General features: G+C 54.5%; 1 protein-coding gene and 1 long non-coding RNA gene across 5 annotated transcripts in view; one reads left to right on the top strand and one right to left on the bottom strand.

Moving 5' to 3' along the window:
- Window positions 1-12,710: 12,710 nt before the first annotated feature.
- On the bottom strand, window positions 12,711-14,466 carry LOC103345311 (uncharacterized). Its single transcript, XR_011385728.1, has 3 exons — window positions 14,277-14,466; window positions 13,457-13,742; window positions 12,711-13,117 (listed from the first exon to the last, which is right to left on the bottom strand). It is a non-coding gene; the product is annotated as an uncharacterized lncRNA (long non-coding RNA).
- A 115-nt stretch (window positions 14,467-14,581) lies between these two features.
- Window positions 14,582-22,611, top strand: part of ELAVL1 (ELAV like RNA binding protein 1) — a 37,900-nt gene continuing 29,870 nt past the window's right edge. The window contains exons 1-2 of one of the 4 annotated variants that reach the window (XM_051835489.2): window positions 14,582-14,746; window positions 17,070-17,171. In XM_051835489.2, the coding sequence (XP_051691449.1) occupies window positions 17,158-17,171 (14 nt within the window). In that variant the 5' untranslated portion in view covers window positions 14,582-14,746; window positions 17,070-17,157. Of the gene's footprint in view, window positions 14,747-15,205; window positions 15,496-17,069; window positions 17,172-22,611 lie in introns of those variants that run through there. The other 3 variants (XM_051835487.2, XM_051835490.2, XM_051835488.2) reach the window with 3 other exon arrangements.

Here is a 22,611-nt window from a genome sequence, read left to right as displayed (position 1 = left end):
CCAGATGGCATTGTCACTGCTACAAATGCCCATTTCCCTTTGCTTAGCTTGGAAAATAAAAAAGTCTCCATGTTGGCAGAGACTGCATCTGCTTTGTCCAAGGGGTAGCTGCCCAACCTGGCGTACAGCAGACCTTGGTGTGAGTAAATAGATCCTGAGTTCTCTCCTGCTGGTGCTGGGTGTGGGCAGGGTAGGGCAAGGGGCTTCCCCGCAGCGCTCCTGGGAAGCCAGGCTACAAAGACCTTACAGTGCTGTGTCCCTGAGCTCCCAGACCCTGTGGGCGGGGGTGTCCTGGGAGGACTGCTGATCCCAGGAGCTCAGAGAAGGGACCCCCAAACCTGCCTACAGGCCCTCTGTTCGTCCTTGGGGCAGAGGGAGGGTTGGGGAAGTTCCACTGGAGGCTTCCCCCTGGTCACACAGCAGGCTAAGCCACCACTTGAGAAGCCCACATCCCGTACCAGAGTACGGTTTCCAGTCCTGGCTGCTCCACTTCCAGTCCAGCTCCCAGCTAATGCACACTCAGGGAGGTAGCAGGTGATGGCCCAAGTACTTGAGTCCTTGCCACCCACCTGGGACTCCCGGATGGAGTTCCTGGCTTCTGGCTTCAGCCTGGCCCAGATCTGCTTGCTGCGTTGAACCAGGGAGGGAATCTCTCTCTCTCTTTCCCTCTCTCTCACATGCTGCCTTTCAAATAAATACATCTTAAAAAAAAAAAAAAAAAGTCTGATGGGGGTGGGGAGGCTATGGTGAGCAAAGCTGTGGCTCACTCCTGGGGCCAATTTTTGCCCCCAGGGGAGACCTGGCAATGTCTGGAGAGAGATTTGCCTGTTACAACTAGGGAGCCTGCCAGAGATGCTGGTTAAAGTCCTCTGGGACACAGGAAGGCTCGGCCAGCCCAGAGGTCGACGGCTGAAGGTGGGAAGCCCCATTTCAATGCCTTTCTGTCCCCTCCCCAACCTCTGAGAGTCTCTTCCCAAGGGTGGTTCCACGCTTCTGGCAGTGGTCTTAGGCCTTTCCACCCCATTTGCTTCTCCCCACCGTGGGCCCCGACTTTCTTGGGAAGAGCTATTTGAGCCTAAGCCTGGGCCTGCCAACAAAACGGGAGCTGCTGTGTGGGCTGAAGTCTCCCCACCCTTGGAATGTGAAGGCTCCAGGGGCCTCCCCAACCCCAGGCCTGGCTGGCTGCACAGGGAGACGAGGGTGAGGGTGCAGCCCATGCTGGTCACAGGATGGAGACAGGCGCCAGTTTGTGCCTAGGGCACGGATCAGGGAAGGGAGGACGGGACCTGTGGAGGAGGGGGTAGAGGGCGCCCGGTTTCTGGCTCCCCTGCAGGGTCCTTCATGATTATTTCTCCTTGGGCCCGAGGTGGGGTGGGTGCTAATCTTGCCCACCATGGGTGACCACTCGCCCCCAGCTTGGGAGCCCTGACCTGGTGGTATGCTGGGATGTGGCTGTCTGCTCCTCTCATGTTGGGCCCAGGGTGGATCAAGGGAGCACCAGGGAGGATGGAATTCATGCTGGCTGGTGGCTTAGGCCCCACAGAGTCAGACCCTGAGCTGGGTGCCTTGGTCACCAGCAGAGAGGACAGAAGAGCTGTCCTGGGGGAAATGCGAGGGGCCTCTGCTAGAGCAAAGGTGGGCAGCAGGGGCCGGGTAGGGACAACTTTGGTGCAAAGGCACACGGAGTGGGAGGAGGAGCATGAGGAGGAGGAAGGCAGGCTTGGCACAGGGAAGACTCTGTTTCTGGGTGTGGGAAGCCTGGTTAGGGGGCGGCCATTGAGCCCGCCCATGCCCATCCAGTCCAGCTGCCAGCTCCTGGGTTCCTACCCCTGCAGCCTGCTTGATATCTCTCTGGATTTCCATGCAGCCTCTCCCTAAGTTTAAGACCCTGACATGTGGCACCCCAGCCTCCTACAGGGCTCTGGGCCAGCCCCATCTGTGAGAGAATGGGGTGTCCAAACTGCAGAACCCTGGCTCCTCCACTTTTTTTTTTTTTTTGACAGGCAGAGTGGACAGTGAGAGAGAGAGACAGAGAGAAAGGTCTTCCTTTTTGCTGTTGCTTCACCCTCCAATAGCCGCCGCAGCCGGCGCACTGCACTGTTCTGAAGGCAGGAGCCAGGTGCTTCTCCTGGTCTCCCATGGGGTGCAGGGCCTAAGGACCCGGGCCATCCTCCACTGCACTCCCTGGCTACAGCAGAGAGCTGGCCTGGAAGAGGGGCAACTGGGACAGAATCCGGTGCCCCGACTGGGACTAAAACTCGGTGTGCCGGCGCCGCAAGGCGGAGGATTAGCCTATTGAGCCATGGCGCGGGCCTACCTCCACTTTTTTTCAATTTTTTTTTTTTTGTTTTTTTTTTTTTTTTTGGACAGGCAGAGTGGAGAGTGAGAGAGAGAGAGACAGAGAGAAAGGTCTTCCTTTTTGCCGTTGGTTCACCCCCCAATGGCCGCTACGGCTGGTGCATCGCACTGATCCGAAGCCAGGAGCCAGGTGCTTCTCCTGGTCTCCCATGCGGGTGCAGGGCCCAAGCACTTGGGCCATCCTCCACTGCACTCCCGGGCCATAGCAGAGAGCTGGCCTGGAAGAGGGGCAACCGGGATAGAATCTGGCGCCCCGACCGGGACTAGAACCCGGTGTGCAGGCGCCGCAAGGTGGAGGATTAGCCTATTGAGCCACGGCGCTGGCTTTTTTTTTTTTTTTTCAAGATTTATTTATTTATTTATTTGAAAGGCAGAGTGACAGAGAGTGAGTTTCTAGCTACTGGTGCATTCTCTAGTGGCCACCCTGGCCAGGGCTGGGCCAGGCTAAACCCAGGGGCCAGGAACTCCATCTGTCTCCCGCGTGGATGGCAGGGTCCACGTCCCTGGACCATCAAACATCACCTCCCAGGCACTTTAGCCAGGAGTTGGATCAGAAGTGCTGAGTGGCAATGACTCAAAACAGGCACTCTAATATCGGATGCAGGCATCCCAAACAGAGGCATCTGATGTAATTTTTTTTTTCTTTTTAAAAGATTTATTTATTTGTTTGAAAGGCAGAGTTACAGAGAGAGGAAGGGAGGGAAGGGGGGGGGGAGTCAGTCTTCTATCCGTTGGTTCGCTCCCCAAATGGCCGCAATGGCCAGAGCTGGGCTGATCAGAAGCCAGGACCAGGAGCTTCTTCCGGGTCCGCCACATTGGTGCAGGGGCCAAGCACTTGGGCCATCTTCCACTGCTTTCCCAGGTGCATTAGCAGGGAGCTGGACTGGAAGTGGAACAGCCGGGACTGGAACTGGCACCCATTTGGGATGACGGTGCTGCGCAGCAGATTTACCCAATACACGGCAACACCGGCCCCCCTAGGTGTAATTTCTAGTGATGCAAGATTGACCAAGTGGGCCTGGTCACCGGGGGTTCAATTTTCCACCTGAAGGTAACTTTTTAAAGATTCTAAGAAGCATCCTCCAGGGACCAGTGCTAAGATGCAGTGCGTTAAGCGGCCACCTGTGGCAACAGCATCCCATGTGAACACCTGTGAGCACCTGTTTGAATCCCAGCTGCTCCATTTCCCTAATGATCCAGCTGATCCAGCTCCCTAATGATGCATCTGGGAAGGCAGCGGAAGATGGGCTGAGTACCTGGGCCTCTGCCACCCACATGCGAGACCTGGATGTGGAGTTCTGGGCTCCTGACTTTGGCCTGACCCTGCCCTGGCATTGTAGCCATTTGGGGAGTAAACCAGTGAGTGGAAGATCTCTCTCTTCCTGGGAACTCTGCCTTTCAAATAAATAAATCTTTAAAAAAAAAAAAAAAGAAAGAAAGAAAGGAAGAAAAGGAAACACCCTCCTACAGGTGGGCCTTTCATGGGGTGTAGCCCCAGGAACAGACCACGAGGACTCTGACACCCCGGCTAAGCACTGTCTACAGGTGGACTCGTTCAGATTCACATGCCCAGCCCTGCTTAGGACGGCAGGGTTCAGGGCCTTCCCTGGCCCACTGGACGGACTCTCAGGATTGCTGGGTGGCCTCCTGCATGTCACCCGTGTCTGATCTTTGCTCCTCCGATTCTTATCACCGCACGCGAGCTTGTCATGAACTGCTAAGGCCTGGCTTGGTACCTGTCTCCAGTGACTTTCTTTTCATTGTGCACAATGCTTGGGGGAGTGTGGCATTGAGAAATGTGGCCTGCTGGGCTTTTTGAGTTTTATTCATTTTTATTTATTCTAAAGGCAGAGCAGCAGAGAGAAAGAGGAGGTGTCTCCTATCGCTAAATGCATGCAACAGTAGAGCTGGGCCAGGCCAAAGGCAGCAGCCCAGAACTGCATCTGGGTCTCCCACGGGGATGGCAGAGACCCCATTACCCGAGCTATCCCCTGCTGCCCCCCAGGGTCTGCTCTAACAGGAAGCTGGGTCAGGGGCAGAGCTGGGCAGGAGGTGGGCATCGCAAGCAGCATATTCTGTGCTGTGCTTTCTCATCTTTTACCTGGGAAGCTGGGCGGGTTTTGTGAGATGGAGGATGGGGCCCGCCTTCCTCAGCTGTTCTCATCCCTGGCCGCAGGCTGCAGCCACCCTGCAGGTTGGCTCTGGCCAGTCCTTGGGTCCTTTGCCTGCTTTCCCTGGCTTCCCGGAGGAGCAGCAAGGAAACTGGCTGACTGCCATTGACTGACCGGTGAGCGGGAAGCCTCCCTCTCATTTATAAAGAAAAGGCTAGGGGAAGCAGCAGTTTTGCATGGTTCTTCAAACACAGAACCAAGGCAGGTGTTTGGTATATCGGTTAAGACACCGCTTGGGACACCCACAGACCTGGTCCGAGTCCTGGCTGCACTCCCGACTCTAGCTTCCTGCTAACACACACCCTCAGAAGCAGCAGGTGATGGCTCCGGGGCTGGGTTCCTGCCACCCATGTGGGACACCCAGGTGGAGTTCCAGGCTCCTGGCTCTGGCCTGGTCCAGCCCTGGCTGTTGTGAGCATTTGGGGTAGTGAATCAGTGCACGGACAATCTCTTCCTGTTTTTCTCTGCCCTTCCGATAAAACGAAAATAAAAAAGGAAAATTTTAAAAAAGAAAGTGATAGTGACTCCTACTAAATGAGTCACTGGAAAAGGGAGGGTGATGGTGTCATTTACTGATTTATATCTTCATGGAAATGTCTGAAAGTGAAAGTGGTCACCACTGACACTGCCCTGGGACCACAGAGGGGACTGGGTCACTCTGTGGTCGATCAAATGTTGGCTCTGGGACCAGCCCCTTCAGGTCGGAACTGTGCATGACGAGGAATGGCGAATGCCCCATGTCTGCAGGGTGTCAGTACCCTGCGGGCTACCTGCTCCTCTGAATCTGTGCTCATCAGGGACGTGAACACCATCACAACTGTGGCTGACCTGAAAATAAACTCAACTGCCGGAGAGAAAAGATGGAAAGCTTGCTTTTTTCCCCTGTGACCGATCAACTCAGCAGCAGAGACGGAATCGGATTGAAGTCAGCTCCCAAAGAACTCAAATCTTCTAGAAGGTTCTTCGGGCTTATTCATGCCTGCTGGGCTTCTGTTCTCAGAACAGGTGTTCTGTTGGGATGCCTCAGCTCTGAGGGCTGACTGGGAAATGGCTCGCTCACCTGACATCTACACCTGTTTCTGATGTTCCCAGGGTAACCCCAACCCACATATGGGGAGCACTAAGGCGGCTCACCCAGGACTGTCTTTCCCTATATGTCTGCATCTAATGCCTGCCTGCCACATTCTCTGTATGTGACTGGGCAGCAAGTCCTGTTGATCCTGCCTTTTTAATTTTTGAAAATCAATTTTCACTTTCTTTGAAAGGCAGAGAGACAGATGGAGACTCTTCTAGCTGCTGGCTCACTCCCCAAATTACTTCAACAGCTGGGGCTGGACCAGGCCGGAGCCAGGAACCAGGAACTCCATCCTGGTCTCCCCGCTGGGTGACAGGGACCTAAGTACTCGAGCCATCACCTGACGCTTTCCAGGATACACATCGGCAGGAAGCTGGATCAGACACGCAGGGGCTGGGACGGGGAAACTGGCGTTCCTGACAGGGGATGCGGGCCTCCCGAGCAGCAGCCCAACTGCCGCAGCACGTGCCAGTCCCTTGATCTTGCTTCTTAAACATCTGGAACCTACAGGGCGGGGGTTTGGCTCAGGAGTTAAGATCCTGCTCGGGATGCCTACATCCCATTCCGGAGTGCCGGGTTCTAGCCTCTGCATTTCCACTTCCAATCCAGCTTCCTGTTAATGTTGTACTTGGGAAGCAGGCTCCTGGAGTCAGCCTGGCCCAGCACCTGCTGTTGTGGGCACCCAGGGAGTGAGTCTGCAGATGGGAGATCTCTGTCTCTCTGCCTTACGAACAATAGTAACTTTAAACAGCAGGGGAGGGGCGGCCATCCAGTTTCATCTCAGGGTTCTCTCCCCTTGGAATCCGCATCTCCACTGCGCGATTGCTCCCCTTGGACAAATCCACGCCTTTGCTCCTGCAGGTGCCCCTGCCTAAGAGACGCTATCTCACGCTTTACTCTGGCTCTGCTGTCCTATCTGTGCCTGTCCCCCAGGGCACTGGGTGCATTTCTGCACCCATGTGTCCATCTCTCCCTCAGGGCAACGATGTCCTCAAGGCAGGGACCCAGGCTGAGTCACACCTCTCTCTCCTGACCTCATAAACCCTCCAGAGCTCATGCAGAAGGAATGGACCGGGACTTGGAGGCACAGAAAAAACCACCTGGACCTACAGTGGGTGGGGTGGGCTCTGATTCTCACCCCTGAGGCCCAAAACTACACTTCTAACCAAAACAAACAAAAAAAGCAACAAACAAAAAAAACCATCAGAAAATAAGACTTTCCTGTCTCAAATTTCACCCAGGGAGGCTGGTGTTGTGGTGCAGGGGGTTAAACCACCACTTGCAACACCGGCACTGGAGTACTGGTTCAAGTCTGGGCTGCATTGCTTCCGACCCAGCTCCCTGCTAACGTGCCTGGCAAGGCGGTGGATGATGGCCCCAATTACTTACGCCCCTGCCACCAGCATGGGAGACCTGGATGGAGCTGTAGGCTTCTGGCTTTGCTCTGGCCTGGAACCAGCCACTGTGGCCACTTGGGGAGTAAACCAGTGGATGAGAGATCTGTCTCCTTTTCATCTTCTGTGGCTCTGCCTTTCAAATAAGTCTAAAAAAAGAAAAGAAAAAAAAAGTCTGACCAGGGAATGCAGGGTCTCAGAGTGTTATATCTTAATGTTAGCCATCGCAAAGCACACCGGACACTGGAGTAAGGGAAAGGGTTTATTGGGGAACACCCTACAGACCGGAGTGAAGGGGCAGTGAAGGAAAAAGAGAGAAAGAGAATATAAGAGAGAAACAGAGAGGAGAGAAGCTAGTAAGGAGAGAAGATAGAGCAGAGAAGAGGAGAGAGGAGAGCAGAGCCAAGAGACCAGAGGAGGAGGCTAGAGAGAGGAACCGAGAGGGAGCAGGAGAGAAGGGCCAAGAGCCAAGAGACTGGAGAGAGGAACCGAGAGAGAGAGAGAGAGAGAGAGAGAGAGAGAGAGAGAGAGAGAGAGAGCGAGCAGGAGAGAAGGGGCAAGAGAGAGCACGTGTTCAGGAACAGGCCCTTTTAAAACTTTGCCTGAGGGCGGGCAGGGAAGCAGGAGCAGGGAATCCCATTAGGATGGGGGTGGAGCCTGGCTCAGGTAGCTGGGCCATTGGGCCACCTGGCTTAGAACTGCGCCAGTTTCCTAACACAGAGCAAATGGACAAGACTCCAACCACAGCCCTGTCCTTATTAGACACGCACACTCAGATAAGTCACTTCCCTTGCCCTCAGAACCACGTGTCAACTCACCATGACCAGCCGTGCCCCAGGTGACCTGCCCCTGCCGATGCCACAAGCCTCCTCTCTGGCCCCCGTCTCCAACGCTGGCCTATCCTCACTTCCTGAGTGTGCCGGACTCCGGTCCGCCACGGGGCCTTTTGCACTTGCAAGTCTTTCTGCCCAAAAGATTCGCTTTGCCCGGTAACTCAGCCCTCGGGCTTGAGCCGTGAAGCTGCTGATGCGAGGAGCTTCCTGGGGCCACCCTAAAATGAGGCCAGGCCTCGCTGTCTTGTGCTTGGCTGGCACTCTGACCCTCTGCAGATGGGAAGCGTGTGTGTAGCTGGTGATCATTATTATTACTAATACGAATAAGCCTTGATAAGCACTGTGTGCAGGGCCCTGTTCCAAAGTCTCTAAAAGCGGGTTACTGCGCTTCATTCTCATGGTGCCCTCAGGACGCGTGCTAATTACCCCCATTTTCCGCTGGGGAGGCTGAAGCCCAAGGCAGAAGAGCTGGCGAGTGTTGGAGCCGCTTCTTCAGCCAGCTGACAGCAACAGAGGCCACATGTGGCACCGTCATGGTTGTGTCCCTAGGGTTAAGTGCTAGCACCTGGTGCATTGTCGGTGGTTAAAAAGTATTGATGATCTCAAAGAAACAACACCCTTACTGGGCACCCAGCTCTCGGTTTTTTTTTTTTTTTTTTTTTTTTGACAGGCAGAGTGGACAGTGAGAGAGAGAGACAGAGAGAAAGGTCTTCCTTTTGCCGTTGGTTCACCCTCCAATGGCCGCCGCGGCTGGCGCGCTGCGGCCGGCGCACCACGCTGATCCGATGGCAGGAGCCAGGAGCCAGGAGCCAGGAGCCAGGTACTTTTTCCTGGTCTCCCATGGGGTGCAGGGCCCAAGCACGTGGGCCATCCTCCACTGCACTCCCTGGCCACAGCAGAGAGCTGGCCTGGAAGAGGGGCAACCGGGACAGAATCCGGCGCCCCGACCGGGACTAGAACCCGGTGTGCCGGCGCCGCTAGGCGGAGGATTAGCCTAGTGAGCCGTGGCGCCGCCCATCGTTTTGTTTGTTTCTTTTAACATGTATGTATCCATTTGAAAGGCAAAGAGAGCCAGCGCTGCGGCTCACTAGGCTAATCCTCTGCCTGCGGCATCCTGGGTTCTAGTCCCGGTCGGGGCGCCGGATTCTGTCCCAGTTGCCCCTCTTCCAGGCCAGCTCTCTGCTGTGGCCCGGGAGTGCAGTGGAGGATGGCCCAAGTCCTTGGGCCTTGTACCCGCGTGGGAGACCAGGAGAGGCACCTGGCTCCTGGCTTCGGATCAGCGCGGTGCGCCGGTCGCAGCACGCCGGCCGTGGCGGCCATTGGAGGGTGAACCAATGGCAAAAGGAAGACCTTTCTCTCTCTCTCACTGTGCACTCTGTCAAAAAAAAAAAAAAAAAAAAAAAAAAAAAAAAAGGTGGAGAGAGAGAGAGACAGAGAGATCTTCCATCTACTGGTTCACTCCCCAAATGTCCAAAACAGCTAGGGCTTAGGCAGGTCCAAGTCAGGAGCTCCATCCAGGTCTCCCACATTGGATGGCAGGACTCAAGTATTTGGGACATCATGCACTGCCTTCCCAGGCACATTAGCAGGAAGCTGGATCGTAAGTGGAGCAGGTAGGACTGGAAACAGCATTCTGATATTAGACGCAGGCATCCCAAGCAGCAGCTTAACCTGCTGTTGCACCACAATGCTGCCACCAGATCTTGGTTTCTAAAACCAACCTCTGGAAAAAGAAACAGGGCTCCTTGGAAAAAGGACTCATTGATTCTAGGACAGAGGCAGGAAATACGCAAGATGAGCCTGGGGCACCCCAGAGCGGCAGGAAGTAAGCAAGTGTCCCAAAGGAGAAAACCAAAGGCACACGCTGGCCAGAGTACTTCCAGGAGCCACAAGGGCCAAAGAGCTCCTGATGGCCAGATTGGAACAGTGTGAACAATGAAATACAGAAGCATGAAATCACCCAGGAGTCCACACTGGCATCGTGAAATGGCTGGATAAACTTGATAAATGGAGGAGAGGACATAAACCTCCTATGCAGGACTCCAAATAATCTGCACAGAGATCATAACCCTTCACTCTTTTGATCTTTTTTTAAAAAGATTTATTTATTAATTTGAAAGAGTTACACAAAGAGAGAGAGAGAGAGAGAGAGAGAGAGAGAGAGGTCTTCCATCTGCTGGTTCACACCCCAATTGGCCGCAATGGCTGGAGCCGTGCTGATCCAGAGCCAGGAGTAGGAGCTTCTTCCAGGTCTCCCATGCGGGTGCAGGGGCCCAAAGACTTGGGCCATCTTCTACTGCTTTCCCAGGCCAGAGCAGACAGCTGGATCGGAAGTGGAGCCACCAGGACTCGAACCGGTACCCATATGGGATGCTGGCACTGCAGGCGTCAGCTTTACCCACTGTGCCACAGAGCCAGCCCCACTCCTTTGATCTGAAGCGCACACAGTAACTTCCTTCCAAAGTGTGCCCTGCAGGACAGGTACTGTGGCACAGCAGATCACGCTGCTGCCTGCGATGCCCACATCCCATATCGGGAGAGCCCGATTCAAATTCCGGCTCTTCTACTTTGATCCAGCTTCCTGCTAATGTGCAACCTGGGAGACAGTGGAGGATGGCTCAAATAGTTGGGCCCTGCCACCCACATGGGAGACCCAGATTCGGTTCTAGGCTCCTGGCTTGAACCTGGCCCAGCTCTGGGTATTGCAGGCATTTTGGGGGCAAACCAGAAGATAAAAAAATATTTCTGTCTCTCTGCCTTTCAAATAAAGGGGGAAAAATACAAATCTAAAATGAGCTGGGGCCGGTGCTGTGGCACAGCAGGTAAAGCTGCCAGCTGGAGTGCCAGCATCCCATATGGGCACTGGTTAGAGTCCCGGCTGTTCTGCTTGCGATCCAGCTCTCTGCTACAGCCTGGGAAAGTAGCAGAAGATGGCCCACGTCCTTGGGCCCCTATAGCCATGTGAGAGACCTGGAAGAAGCTCCTGGCTCCTGGCTTTGGATTGGCTCAGCTCCGAATGTTGCAGCCAACTGGGGAGTGAACCAGCAGACGAGAAGACTTCTCTCTCTGTCTCTCTGCCTCTGTAACTCTGCTTTTCAAATAAAAAAAAAATTTTTTTTTTAAATTTTTTATTTATTTATTTATTTTTTTGACAGGCAGAGTGGACAGTGAGAGAGAGAGACAGAGAGAAAGGTCTTCCTTTTGCCGTTGGTTCACCCTCCAATGGCCGCTGCGGCCGGCGCACCGCGCTGATCCGATGGCAGGAGCCAGGAGCCAGGTGCTTTTCCTGGTCTCCCATGGGGTGCAGGGCCCAAGCACCTGGGCCATCCTCCACTGCACTCCCTGGCCACAGCCGGCCAAAAAAAAAATGTTTTTAAAAAACGAGGCCGGCGCCGCGGCTCACTAGGCTAATCCTCCGCCTAGCGGCGCCAGCACACCAGGTTCTAGTCCCGGTCGGGGCGCCGGATTCTGTCCTGGTTGCCCCTCTTCCAGGCCAGCCCTCTGCTGTGGCCAGGGAGTGCAGTGGAGGATGGCCCAGGTGCTTGGGCCCTGCACCCCATGGGAGACCAGGAAAAGCACCTGGCTCCTGGCTCCTGCCATCGGATCAGCGCGGTGCGCCGGCCGTGGTGCGCCGGCCGGCGGCGGCCATTGGAGGGTGAACCAACGGCAAAAGGAAGACCTTTCTCTCTGTCTCTCTCACTGTCCACTCTGCCTGTCAAAAAAAAAAAAAAAAAAAAAAGATTAAAAAAAATGTTTTTAAAAAATGAGCTTCTGGGCACTGCTTAAAAAAATAAACAGAACAAAACCATCATCTCGGATTTGTTCAACGGCCTCAACTCCACTAGCTCCTTCTGCAAAAGCCATGGTTGCCACCTTTCCAATCATCCACAGTCAACTCTCATGTCCCCTGTACTCTTTCCCTTACTCCTCTTCTTACCATTTTTTAAAAGATTTACTTATTTATTTGAAAGTCAGAGTTACAGAGAGAGAGGAGAGGTGGGGGGGGGGTCTTCCATCTGCTGGTTCACCCCCAGATGGCTGCAATGGCCGGAGCTATGCCAACCCAAAGTCAGGAGCCAGGAGCTTGCTCCGGGTCTCCCACACAGCTGCAGGGGACCAAGGACTCCGGTCATCTTCTACTGCCTTCCCAGGCCATAGCAGAGAGCTGGATGGGAAGTGGAGCAGCTGGGACTAGAACCAGCAGCCATATGGGATGCTGGCACTGCAGACTGTGGCTTCACCTGCTATGCCACAGCGCCGGCCCCCTCTTCTTACTTTTTACCACTTAATGTAGGATCCATTTCACTGCTCTTCTCTTTCCCCACCTAACAGTGCACGCTTGAATGCAGTAGCCACTGGCCAACGTGTGACTGTTGAGCCCTGGAAATATCGCCAGTCCAGCTTGAGATGTGCCGTGAGTTTAGAATACACACCAGGGGCCGGCACTGTGGTGTAGCAGATTAAACCGCTGCTTGCGGTGACACCAGCATCCCAAGTCGGTGAGCTGGTTTGACTCCCGGCTGCTCTCCTTCCAATCCCGTTCCCTGTTGATGTGTGTGAAAAAGCAGAAGATGGCCTGAGTGCTTGGCCCCTGTCACTTATGTGGGAGACCCAGATGGAGTTCCTGGCTCTTGACTTCAGACTGGCCCAGACCTGGTTGTTGAGGCCATTTGGGGAGTGAATCAAAGAATGGGAGATCTCTTTCTCCCTCTCTGTTGCTCTCCCTTTCAAATAAATAAATAAATCTAAAAACAAAACAAAACAAAAAAACCTCACACTCACTAAATTTTGAAGGCACAGGGGAGAAAAAGAATGCAAAAGATTTCATAATTTTTCACATTGAATACATTTTGGGCGTTAGGTTAAGCAAAAGACATTATTTTTATTTATTTTTTTAAAAAGATTTATTTATTTATTTGAAAGAATTACAGAGAGGGAAAGACAGAGAGAGAGAGAGAGACAGACCTTCCATCTGCTGTTCCACTCCCCACATGGCTGTAACGGCCAGGGCAGGGCCAAGCCAAAGCCAGGAGTCAGGATCTTCATCCAGGTCTCCCTCACGGGGAACAGAGGCCCAAGCACTTGGGCCATCTTCTGCTACTTTTCCCAGACCATTAGTGGGGAGCTGGATCAAAGTGGAGCAGCCGAGTCTTGAACCAGTATCCATATGAGAGGTTGGCACTGCAGGTGGTGACTTTACTCTCTATGCCACAGCACCAGGCTTCTTCGTTTTATTTAAAAAGTGGAGACAGAGATCTTCCATTCATTCGTTCACTCCGTAAATGCCTGCAACAGGGTTAGGGTTAGGGTTAGGGTTAGGCAGGGCCAGAGCAGGTGGAAGTCGGGTGCCTGGAACTCCGGGTTTCCCATGTGGGTGGTAGAGATACAAATATCCGAGCTATCACCTGCTGCCTCCCATGATGTGCAGTGACAGGAAGCTGGATGCAAAGCAGAGCAGCCTGAACTAAACTAGGCATCAAAGTATGGGACATCCCAAGGGGTGACTTAAGATGTTGCATTCAATGCTTGCCCCAAATAAAACATATTATTTTTAAAATTAACATCACCTACTTCTTTTGCTCTTTTTTTTTTTTAATTAAAAAAAAAAAAACAAAACTTATTTACTTGATAGGCAGAGGGAGAGGTAGAGGGAAGGAGATCTTCCATCAGCTGGTTCACTTTCCGGATGCTCACAAAGTCTGGGGTGGTCCAGACCGAGGCCAGGAGCATGGGACTCTATCCAGGTCTCCCACGTGGGTGGCGGGGACCCAATTACTTGAGCTATTACTTGGTGCCTCCCAGGGTGTCCATGAGCAGGAAGTCGGCTGGGAGGTGCAGAGTTGCTGGGGACTCCCTCCCAGGTACTCCGATACAGAGGTTCAACCGGCTGTGCCACATCTGTCCTCTTTTACTATAAAGGAAAAAAAGGGAGGGGATAATAACTTAATAACTTTAAATTTTACAAGCTTCTCACATTTGTGATTCACTTACATTTCTCCTGGACACAGCTGATCCAGGATGTTAGCTATTGGAAAAAAAATTTTTTTTTAATTATCCTCTGTGACTTGCATACAGGGGGTATCTCAAAACAAGAGGTGGGAAAGTGGAATTGAGAGGTAAGTTTATTTTGGCGCGAAATGTCTTGAAATCCATGCATGGTTTTCTCATAGCATGCATTTTTGTCCACTCACTGCCCCTACAGGGACTGGCACACACAGCAGGTGCTCAGTACAACTTAAGTGAAGAAACGTGAGGCCCTAACAGCCAGCCCTGCTGGAGCACTTCACCACTTCCCTTGTCCCGCCTCCCCACCGTGCAAGATCAGGAAACTGAGGCCTGGCGAGGTGACGTCAGCCCCTGGCCAACGGCAGCAGTGGGCAACGTCCGGGCCGGGATTCGAACCCGGGTCTTCTCCCCACAGCCAAGGCCCGCCGACCCTTCCTACCTTGCTGGGCGGCAGCTGCAGCGAGGCAGACAGGTGTGAGGCACAAGGCAAGTGCTCGACAAGGAACGCCGCTCCTCGCCCACCACCTCGAGTCGGCCTCCTGGGCTAGGCCCCTACTCGCCCCCTTCGCGGCCATCGCTGGCCACCCGCGTCTCCGCCGGCCTCTGAGCCTTCGCAGGCGGCGCCTACCGGAAGTCCCGCCTCCTCCGCGCGCCCCGGAGCGCAGCGACAGCCAAGCCTGCCAATGAGCGGCGCGCCGTGGCGGACGCAGACCAATAGGCGCGCGCGCCGGGGGGGCGTGTCCGGGCCGCGGGCCGGAGCGGGTCGTGCGCGCTGAGGAGGAGCCGCCGCCGTCGCCGTCGCTGCCGCCGCCGCCACCGCTACCGAGGCCGAGCGGAGCCGTTAGCGCCTCGCCGCAGCCGCCGCCCGCACGTCCCGGAGCAGCCCCGGGCCCGCCCGCCCGCGACCAGGTGAAGCAGGGGGGCTTTTGGAGGCGCCCGGCAGGGTAGGCCGCGGCAGGCCTGCGCTCGCTTGGCCTGGCCTGGCCGCGGGCGCCCGCGGGCCTGCACCGGTCGAGGCCCAGGCCGCGCCGGGGCCTGGAGGGGACGCGCGCGGGCCGCGCCGGGCGGGGCGGGCGGGGGCTGGCCAATGTGGGCGCCGGCGGCAGGCCCCGGGCCGGATTCCTGGGGCGCCGCGAGGGGAACGCGGCGTGGGCACGCGCCTGGGGGCCGGGCTCCGCGGCCGCGGCTCCGGTAGCCTTGGAAGCCCGGGATCCGGGGGCGGGGGAGTGAGGAGAACGCTTTGAGCGCGCAGAGGTCACGGCCCACCGGCTCGCTCCCCTGGGAAATCCCACAGATTCTTTTGTGGCCGTTGTCAGAGGACCGGCGGCCGGCCCGCGGCCCTTTTATAAGTGTGCAAACCCCTTGATCTGCAGGGGAGCCCTTGAGGCGGAAAAAACGTATTTTTTTTGAGCGCCATCTCTTAACAAAGCTGTTCGTGGGGCGTGGGACGTTTGTTTTTGTAAAATGTGTGTGTGTTTAGAACACGAAACTGCACGCAGTTGAACAATGGATGGATGCTCGTCCCTCCTTTTCCGGTGCCCGCTGTGGCGAGGCTTATTAAAACGGTCTTTGATACCTACTGTGTGCCCGGCAGGTGGAGAGGAACTTGGGCACGGCCGTCCCTGGAGGGACAGAGCCGCCGCCGCATCTCCCGCTGAGTGAGTCCTCACGTGGGATTTGGACGGCCAGTGTTCCAGAAATGGGGATGGGATTGACTCCGCAGCGTCCGCACTCGGGATGGTTGGGGTCAGGTCTTGGTTGGCCGGGGCTGCTCTGTGCGTTGTGGGGAGTTGAGAGCATCCCTGGCTTTTACCCTTTAGCGACCCCGCCTCTCCCCTCCCCCAGCGCAAGCATCCAAAATGTCTCCAGACATTGCCAGATGCCTTCCCCCCCAGGGGGTGGGGTCTCTCTTGCTGTCTCACTAAAGTGTCTGATCTTCCAGGAAAAGTTCCTCCAGCCCTCTCTCTGATCCTTTGAGAGGTGTTCCCAAGACCTTGAGATGAACTGTGTTGGGCTTTAGCTACAGAATAGTGAGGAAGGCGGTATGGTGCTGGCCCCCCTAGCGTTGTGCGTGGCCTGGCGCCTGGCAGGAGTCAGCGCCAGGGTTTATTGAGAACTGACTGTGCTTGACTCCAGCCCTCCAGGTAGGTGCTGTTGTAATTTCCATTTTAGAGATGCAGAAACCGAGGTTCAGCTGCGTGGCCTGATGTGCTCTTCTGCTAATGTGGCCAAGGTGGGGTTTGAATTCAGGCTCTCAGACTCAATCTTAACCACAGGGGCCCAGCAGGTGGTGTTTCTGGGGATTCCATTCAGCTGTCATCGAACCGCCACAGGCCAAGCTCTGGCCTGATACCTGCTTTAAAACTACCATTTTGAGGTCCATGGAGAGACTGAGAAGCCTAACATCTCTAAGTGTGCAAGGAAATTGTGTTGAGGTTGAAGCACTGGTTTTGAGGGAGCAGAGTTTTACTTTAGCTGTGTTGAGTCTGAGGCCATAGCGCAGCAAGGGGAAAATGAGCCGGTTAAGAAATTCCTGGCTTCTGCTGCTTGCTTCGCGGCTGTTCTTGCTCCCTGCTGCCATGTCTAGCAAAGTTGGCTTTCCACACTCCCTTGCCAACTGTCTTCTGTCAGGGCAGGTCCGGCAGTGCCACTCCTGATTGCAAATTTTTGACCTGAAAAACAAATTTTCTTGGCCTCTTCAGGTGACTTAAAGGATAAAAATCAGGGCTCCTTAGGCTTGGCTGCCTGTTCTTTCACACTCAGCCCTCCCTCCCTTCCTGACATCATTGTACCAGTGCCCCAGAGTCCAGGCCTCCCTGCTGTCGCGCTCTCTGCCTGGGAGATGCCACTGTCTTCCAGCTAAGGATCACTTCCTTGTGCTCCATGCCCCAGCTCAGAGCCCACTCCCCGTTCCTTCGCCCCGCACCGGCATCAACTTGCCCTTCCCATTCAATTTATGGAATTCACCGCTGAATGGTGAGAGAAGCGCAGTGCCCTCCTTCCGCCCCTAGGTGGCAGGCCTGAAACGGCAGGCCCGACAGGAGGCTGTGGGTCAGAAGACAAGGAAACCAGCGGGTAGAGGGGAAGTGAGTCTTGTTTCTCTCCTTTGAATAACTTTCCCTGTGCCACTGCGTCCTGGGCCCTGTGCTAGGCTCTGGGGAGATGATGATGTACACTGTGTGTGTGTGTGTGTGGATCATCTCAGCTCACTAGCCAATGCTGTGACAATTAGGCTCTGGCTGACACAGAGGCCACAGAAGAGGGAGCTGTTAACCCAAGCCGAGGTGGGCACAGACAGCCCAGACTGCCTGCTGGAGGAGATGAAGAGAGAGAGGTGAGGAGGAGTTAGCCAGGGGGAGGGGCTTGGGCATGGATGGGGCCTGTCTCAGCTTGTCCAGGTACACATAGGGTCTGGGACTTTAGGGCAGGAAGGGTGAAGGGAGCCGTGGCGGGGCTACTGCTGCCACTTGCGGGCAGAGGGTTTGGCTGCCACCCTCTGTGGCAGGCCTGGGACACTACTGAGCAGTGTTGGTCACAGAGGGAGTCATTCTGCACACAGAGAGCTTTGTCCCGCCCAGAAAAAGCTGGAGGTGGGCAGAGCTCAACGTCAGAAAACCAATTAGGGGACAGTTGGTTTCCTTTAGAGCATGGGTGAGGGACCTTTTTTTCCCCCCACAAAGGTCCATTTAGATGTTTATAATATTCACAAGCAATACAAAGTTATCAACTTAAAAATTAGCCTGCTATAGACTATTGGATTTCAAGTCCCACCTGTGGTTGCCTTGGCAGGGTCAGATCAAATGGTTTCACAGGCCTTATACAGCCCTTGGGCTAGACATTGCCCACCCTTGCTTTAGGTCCAGAAAGCTGGTGATGTGATCCAGGGCTGCAGTGCTGAGACAGAGAGGGGACACTGGGGGGAAGGACACAGGGCTCATGGGTTTGGAGGTGTGGAACATGAGGGAGAGAAGACTGGCTGACTCTGGGTCTGAGTGTGACCCTGGAAGCGAGTCAGTCACTGAGAGAAGCCAGAAAGCCCCAGAAGGAGCACTTCAGTATGTGAGTGGGCAAGCAAGCATATCATTAGCAGGGAAGGGGCCACAGGTAGTAGCTGCGTCTGCACTGCAGGGCCGTTCACGCCCATGCTCGCCTGTCGTCCTCCACCCAGCACCTCTGTGTGAAGTGACACCTGTAGAGCATGGAGACACACAACCTGACTGCTCAGTCCTTGGAATGGGGAAGCAGGAGAAGCAGGAGGAGTTGCCTCCTCATGGAACTGGGATGCTGAACTGGAGAGAAGAGACCTTGATGTGTACAGTTAGGGAGTGAACAGGTGAAGGGGCTGTCTTGACAGCTTTGGGAGAGCAGGCGTTGAAAGAAATGATTGTCCAGTGCCGGGGTTTGTTTGTCTTTAAAGATTTGTTTTAATGGTTTGAATGACAGTTACAGAGAGAGGTGTTCCATCCTGCTGGTTCACTCCCCAAATGGCTGCGACGGCCAGAGCTGAGCCAATCCTAAGGTAGGAGCTTCTTCTGGGTCTCCCACGTGGATGCAGGGGCCCAAGGATTTGGGCCATCCTCTGCTGCTTTCCCAGGTGCATTAGCAGAGAGCTGGATTGGAAGTGGAGCAGCCAGGACTCATATGGGATGCAGGCACCAGAGGCCTGCGCTTTATTTAACTCGCTATGCCACAGCGCTGGCCCCAGGTTTGTTTTTAATGAAAGAGATGGTGTCCAAGCTGCAAGTGTGGACGGGGCAGTGACTGGCCCAAGTGAGTAAAAGGGGCTATGGAGGCCTGAGAGGACTGGTTTGGCCAGAGTCAGAGAGTTAGAGGTGAGAGGAGAGTCAGAACTTAGAGGTGAATTTAGGAAAGTATGCTGTGGTCACGTGGTAAAGGGCTTCTAGGCCTGAAGGATGCTTGGCTGGGGGAGAGATGAGCACTCAGGAGGCTGTTGTAGCGTGGACACATAGCCTAACGCTCAAGACATCCACAGCCCACATCAGAGTCCTGAGTTTGATACCTGGCTCAGGCTCCTGACTCCAGCCAGGAGTGAATTAGCTACCCTTAGGTCTGCTGATGAGCAGTTCCTGCCTATGTGGACCCTGGGAGCAGTGGTGACAGCTCAAGCAGTTGGGTCACCTGCATGGAGACCTGCATTGAGTTTCTAGCTTCGTCCTGGTATAATCTCTGCTGTGGGCACTTAGGGAATGAACCAAATGTTCTCTCTGTCTCTTGTTCTGCTGCCTCTTTTTTTTTTTTTTTTTTTTTTGACAGAGTGGATAGAGAGACAGAAAGAAAGGTCTTCCTTTTGCCGTTGGTTCACCCTCCAATGGCTGCCACGGCTGGCGTGCTGTGGCCGGCGCACCGCGCTGATCCGATGGCAGGAGCCAGGTGCTTCTCTTGGTTTCCCATGGGGTGCAGGGCCCAAGCACTTGGGCCATCCTCCACTGCACTCCCGGGCCACAGCAGAGAACTGGCCTGGAAGAGGGGCAACCGGGACAGAATCCGGTGCCCTGACCGGGACTAGAACCCGGTGTGCCGGCGCCGCTAGGTGGAGGATTAGCCTATTGAGCCGCGGCGCCGGCCTCTGTTGCCTCTTAAAAAAATTTTTTTTTGAGATGACCCCATAATCACTGGACACCTGGAGGATTGGGACTGGGACTGCTTCTGCATTCTGTATGCCTAAAGCCCATCAGAGCTGGGGAAGGAAGGGCAGGAGAGCTCAGAAGTGGCTGGATCCGGTAACCCAACAGAGACCTTTATGCTGAGGAAGGATGCATAGGAGAGGGTTGACAAAGGAAAAGAGTAGTTTGGGGGCTGGCGCTGTGGCATAGCAGGTAAAGCTGCCACCTGTAGCGCTGGCATCCCATATGGGCGCCATTTCGAGTCCTGGCTGCTCTACTTCTGATCCAGCTCTCTGCTATGGCCTGGAAAAGCAGCAGAAGATGGCCCAAGTCCTTGGATCCCTGCACCCAGGTGGGAGACCCAGAAAAAGCTCCTGGCTCCTGGCTTTGGATCAGCACAGCTCTGGCCATTGCAGCCAACTGGGGAGTGAACCAGCAGATGGAAGACCTCTCTCTCTTTCTCTCTGCCTCTCCTTCTCTCTCTAACTCTGACTTTCAAATAAATAAATAAATCTTTAAAAAGAGAAATAATAAAGCTTTAAAAAAAAAAAAAAAGGAAAAGAGCAGTTTGGAGGGAAAGGACAAGTTTGTGTCCAGAGACGCAGAGTTTGAAATAATTGTAAAGCAGGGAGGCTGTGTAGCAGTCAGTTTGCCAAGAAGTGACAAGGAAGGGTAGGCACTATGGTGCAGCAAGTTAAAGCCCCGGCCTGCAGCACCGGCATCCTTTATGGGCTCCAGTTCGAGTCCCAGCTGCTCCTCTTCCAATCCAGCTCTCTACTGTGGCCTGGGAAAGGAGTGGAAGATGACCCAGGTCCTTGGGCCCCTGCACCTGCGTGGGAGACCCGGAGGAAGTTCCTGGCTTTGGATTGGTGCAGCTCCGGCCGCTGTGTCCATCTGGGGAGTGAACCAGGAAAAGGAAGACCTTTCTCTCTGTCTCTTCCTCTCACTGTCTGTAACTCTACCTCTCAAATAAATAAATAAAATCTTAAAAAAAAAAAAAAAGTGACAGTGATCTAAAGAAGGCTGATGGCAGAGAGATGGGGCAGGGTCACAGATGCAGCGTAGAGGTCTGGCTGCCAGAACCTGGTCCCTGTCCAGGCGTGAGGGATGGAGAGAGGTGACTTGGGGGCAGGCGTGAATGTGCCACCCTCTGAAGTAATTCAGGGGAAAGAGAGGTTTGCAGAGGGAGTGAGGACAGAGGGCACACGATGAGGGATGGGGAGGTCAGGGAAACACATTGGCCTTGCTTTGTTGATGAAGGAAGTGAGGGTCAGGTCCTTGGCTTACCAGGCCCTGGTAGCAGGTGGCCTCCCCAATTTGTGGACGAGGGAACTGGAGGTCAGGGGAGGGAAGTGGCTTCGCTGCCCTTAGGTCTGCTGATGAGCAGTGTGGGTGGTGTCAGAGCAGAGCTCAGGCTTGCCAGACGCTGGAGCCTGTGTCCTGCCTGCCGTGCCTTATTGCTTTACACTTCTGTGTGAGTCTCTGAGGGGTCTTGACTGGCCAGAAAGAAGCTGGAACTTGAAATGGGATTCAGCTGATTGGGTCCCCTTAAACTGAGCTGGACCAGGTGTTGGCTGCACCTAACCTGCTTTTCCTGCAGGCTTCTCAGCCTGCCTGTTATGGAATTGTTGTGACTTCGCTGTCTCTGCCATGGGTGGGGGCCAGTAGGGATCACTGTGCACCGTGTCCACCTGAATCCTCACCTCGCCTTGTCTTGCCAGATATAATTGGGTCGGGCGTTATTTTCAGTTTTTGCTGGCACCAGAGCGTTTCCTGGCTGACTTACTAGGACTTTTATCTTGATGGCTGAGAATTTTACATCTGGAAAGGTCCTTAGAGATAATCAGATGATGTGTACGGTTTGAGAGTCGAGCCTGAAGATATATTCGACTGCTCTGGCTCCACTCACTTAGAACACAGACTCCATCCCTATAAAATGAGACGATGAGGAAGCCCGTCTCACTGCAGACACACGTACATCTCTGTGCATCGTTACGTCCTGTCTTGAGTCACACACAGCTCTCCCTCTAGATGTGGTCGGTGTTCTGCAGGCGTGGACATCACTGCAATGGGATTGAATCCTCTGGGAGGTCCCCCAAGCAAGCCTCCTCCCTGACACCTGCAGCCAGTGGTAGGGTTCCTGGATCAGCAGATGCTTTTTGCTAAGCCCAAAGTTTCCCTTTTTGCTCCCTGCACTTGACTTTGATTCTTTGGGATGGTGCTTATTGATGATCCTAAAGTAAAGTACAGAGTATGTAACTGGAATGTCAGGATAATTTCCAGCTGCCCTCTGTAATGTAAAAGAAATACACCAAACAGATGTGTTTGAATCAGAGAGCCAGCGGCCCTTCACCTGTGTGATGTACACTGGGACTACCTGGGGACAGTGGTGGAGCCGCAGCCCTTCAGGGTGTAAAGCAGATAATGAGAACTCAGAGTGATGAGGGCAATAGTAAAGCTTTACACGAGTGGTCCAGAGGTGCCAAGAACTAGAGCAACCTGTTGTCCTGGGAGAAGGTGACTCTTGAAAGACGAGTCAGAAGGTGAAGGAGAGGGTGGCTGTGTCCTGCACAGCGGTCAGCTGAAACAAAGCCCTGACCTGGGGAGCTGGGACAGGCTGGGTAGAAGCTGGCTTGGGGGATGGGGAAGACAGGCAGGGAAACCCAGTGGGAGCCCGATTGCCAGGCATCTCTTGTCTCTTCCTTGGGGGAATGCTCTGTAGTGACAACTGCAGCCTGATCCTGCCATTTATTAACAGTGGGACCTCCGCACCTCAGTGGGCAGTGACCCCCCCTGGCCAGAGGGACCCAGGGGTTGTCTCGGAGGAGTCTGCAGGCCTTCTTGTGGAGCAGGCAGAGGCAGGGACCACCTAGGAGTCATTGATAATTAAGTGACGACTTGGCCCGGTGGTGGTTGGAGCCCATGGGCACCAAAGCTTGTGAGTCCGGGCTGAGAGAGGCAGATTTGGGACAGGTGAGGGAAAAGTCCCCACAGAGAAGGGTAGATAGCTCTGGCCCACCATGAAGCTGTGCTTTGCGGGGCTTAGTTTCTCCACTGTTGCTACTGGATGGTGAACTTGGCCTGCGGCAGGCTGCTCAGCCTTGAGTGAGCATGGAGAAGGCTGCCTGCTGTGGAACAAGACGGCAAAGC

Source organism: Oryctolagus cuniculus, assembly GCF_964237555.1.
Source record: "Oryctolagus cuniculus chromosome 16 unlocalized genomic scaffold, mOryCun1.1 SUPER_16_unloc_1, whole genome shotgun sequence".
NCBI classification, from domain to species: domain Eukaryota; kingdom Metazoa; phylum Chordata; class Mammalia; order Lagomorpha; family Leporidae; genus Oryctolagus; species Oryctolagus cuniculus.
Note: the sequence above shows the minus strand (reverse complement) of the source record. Positions and strands in the feature narration are given on the sequence as shown.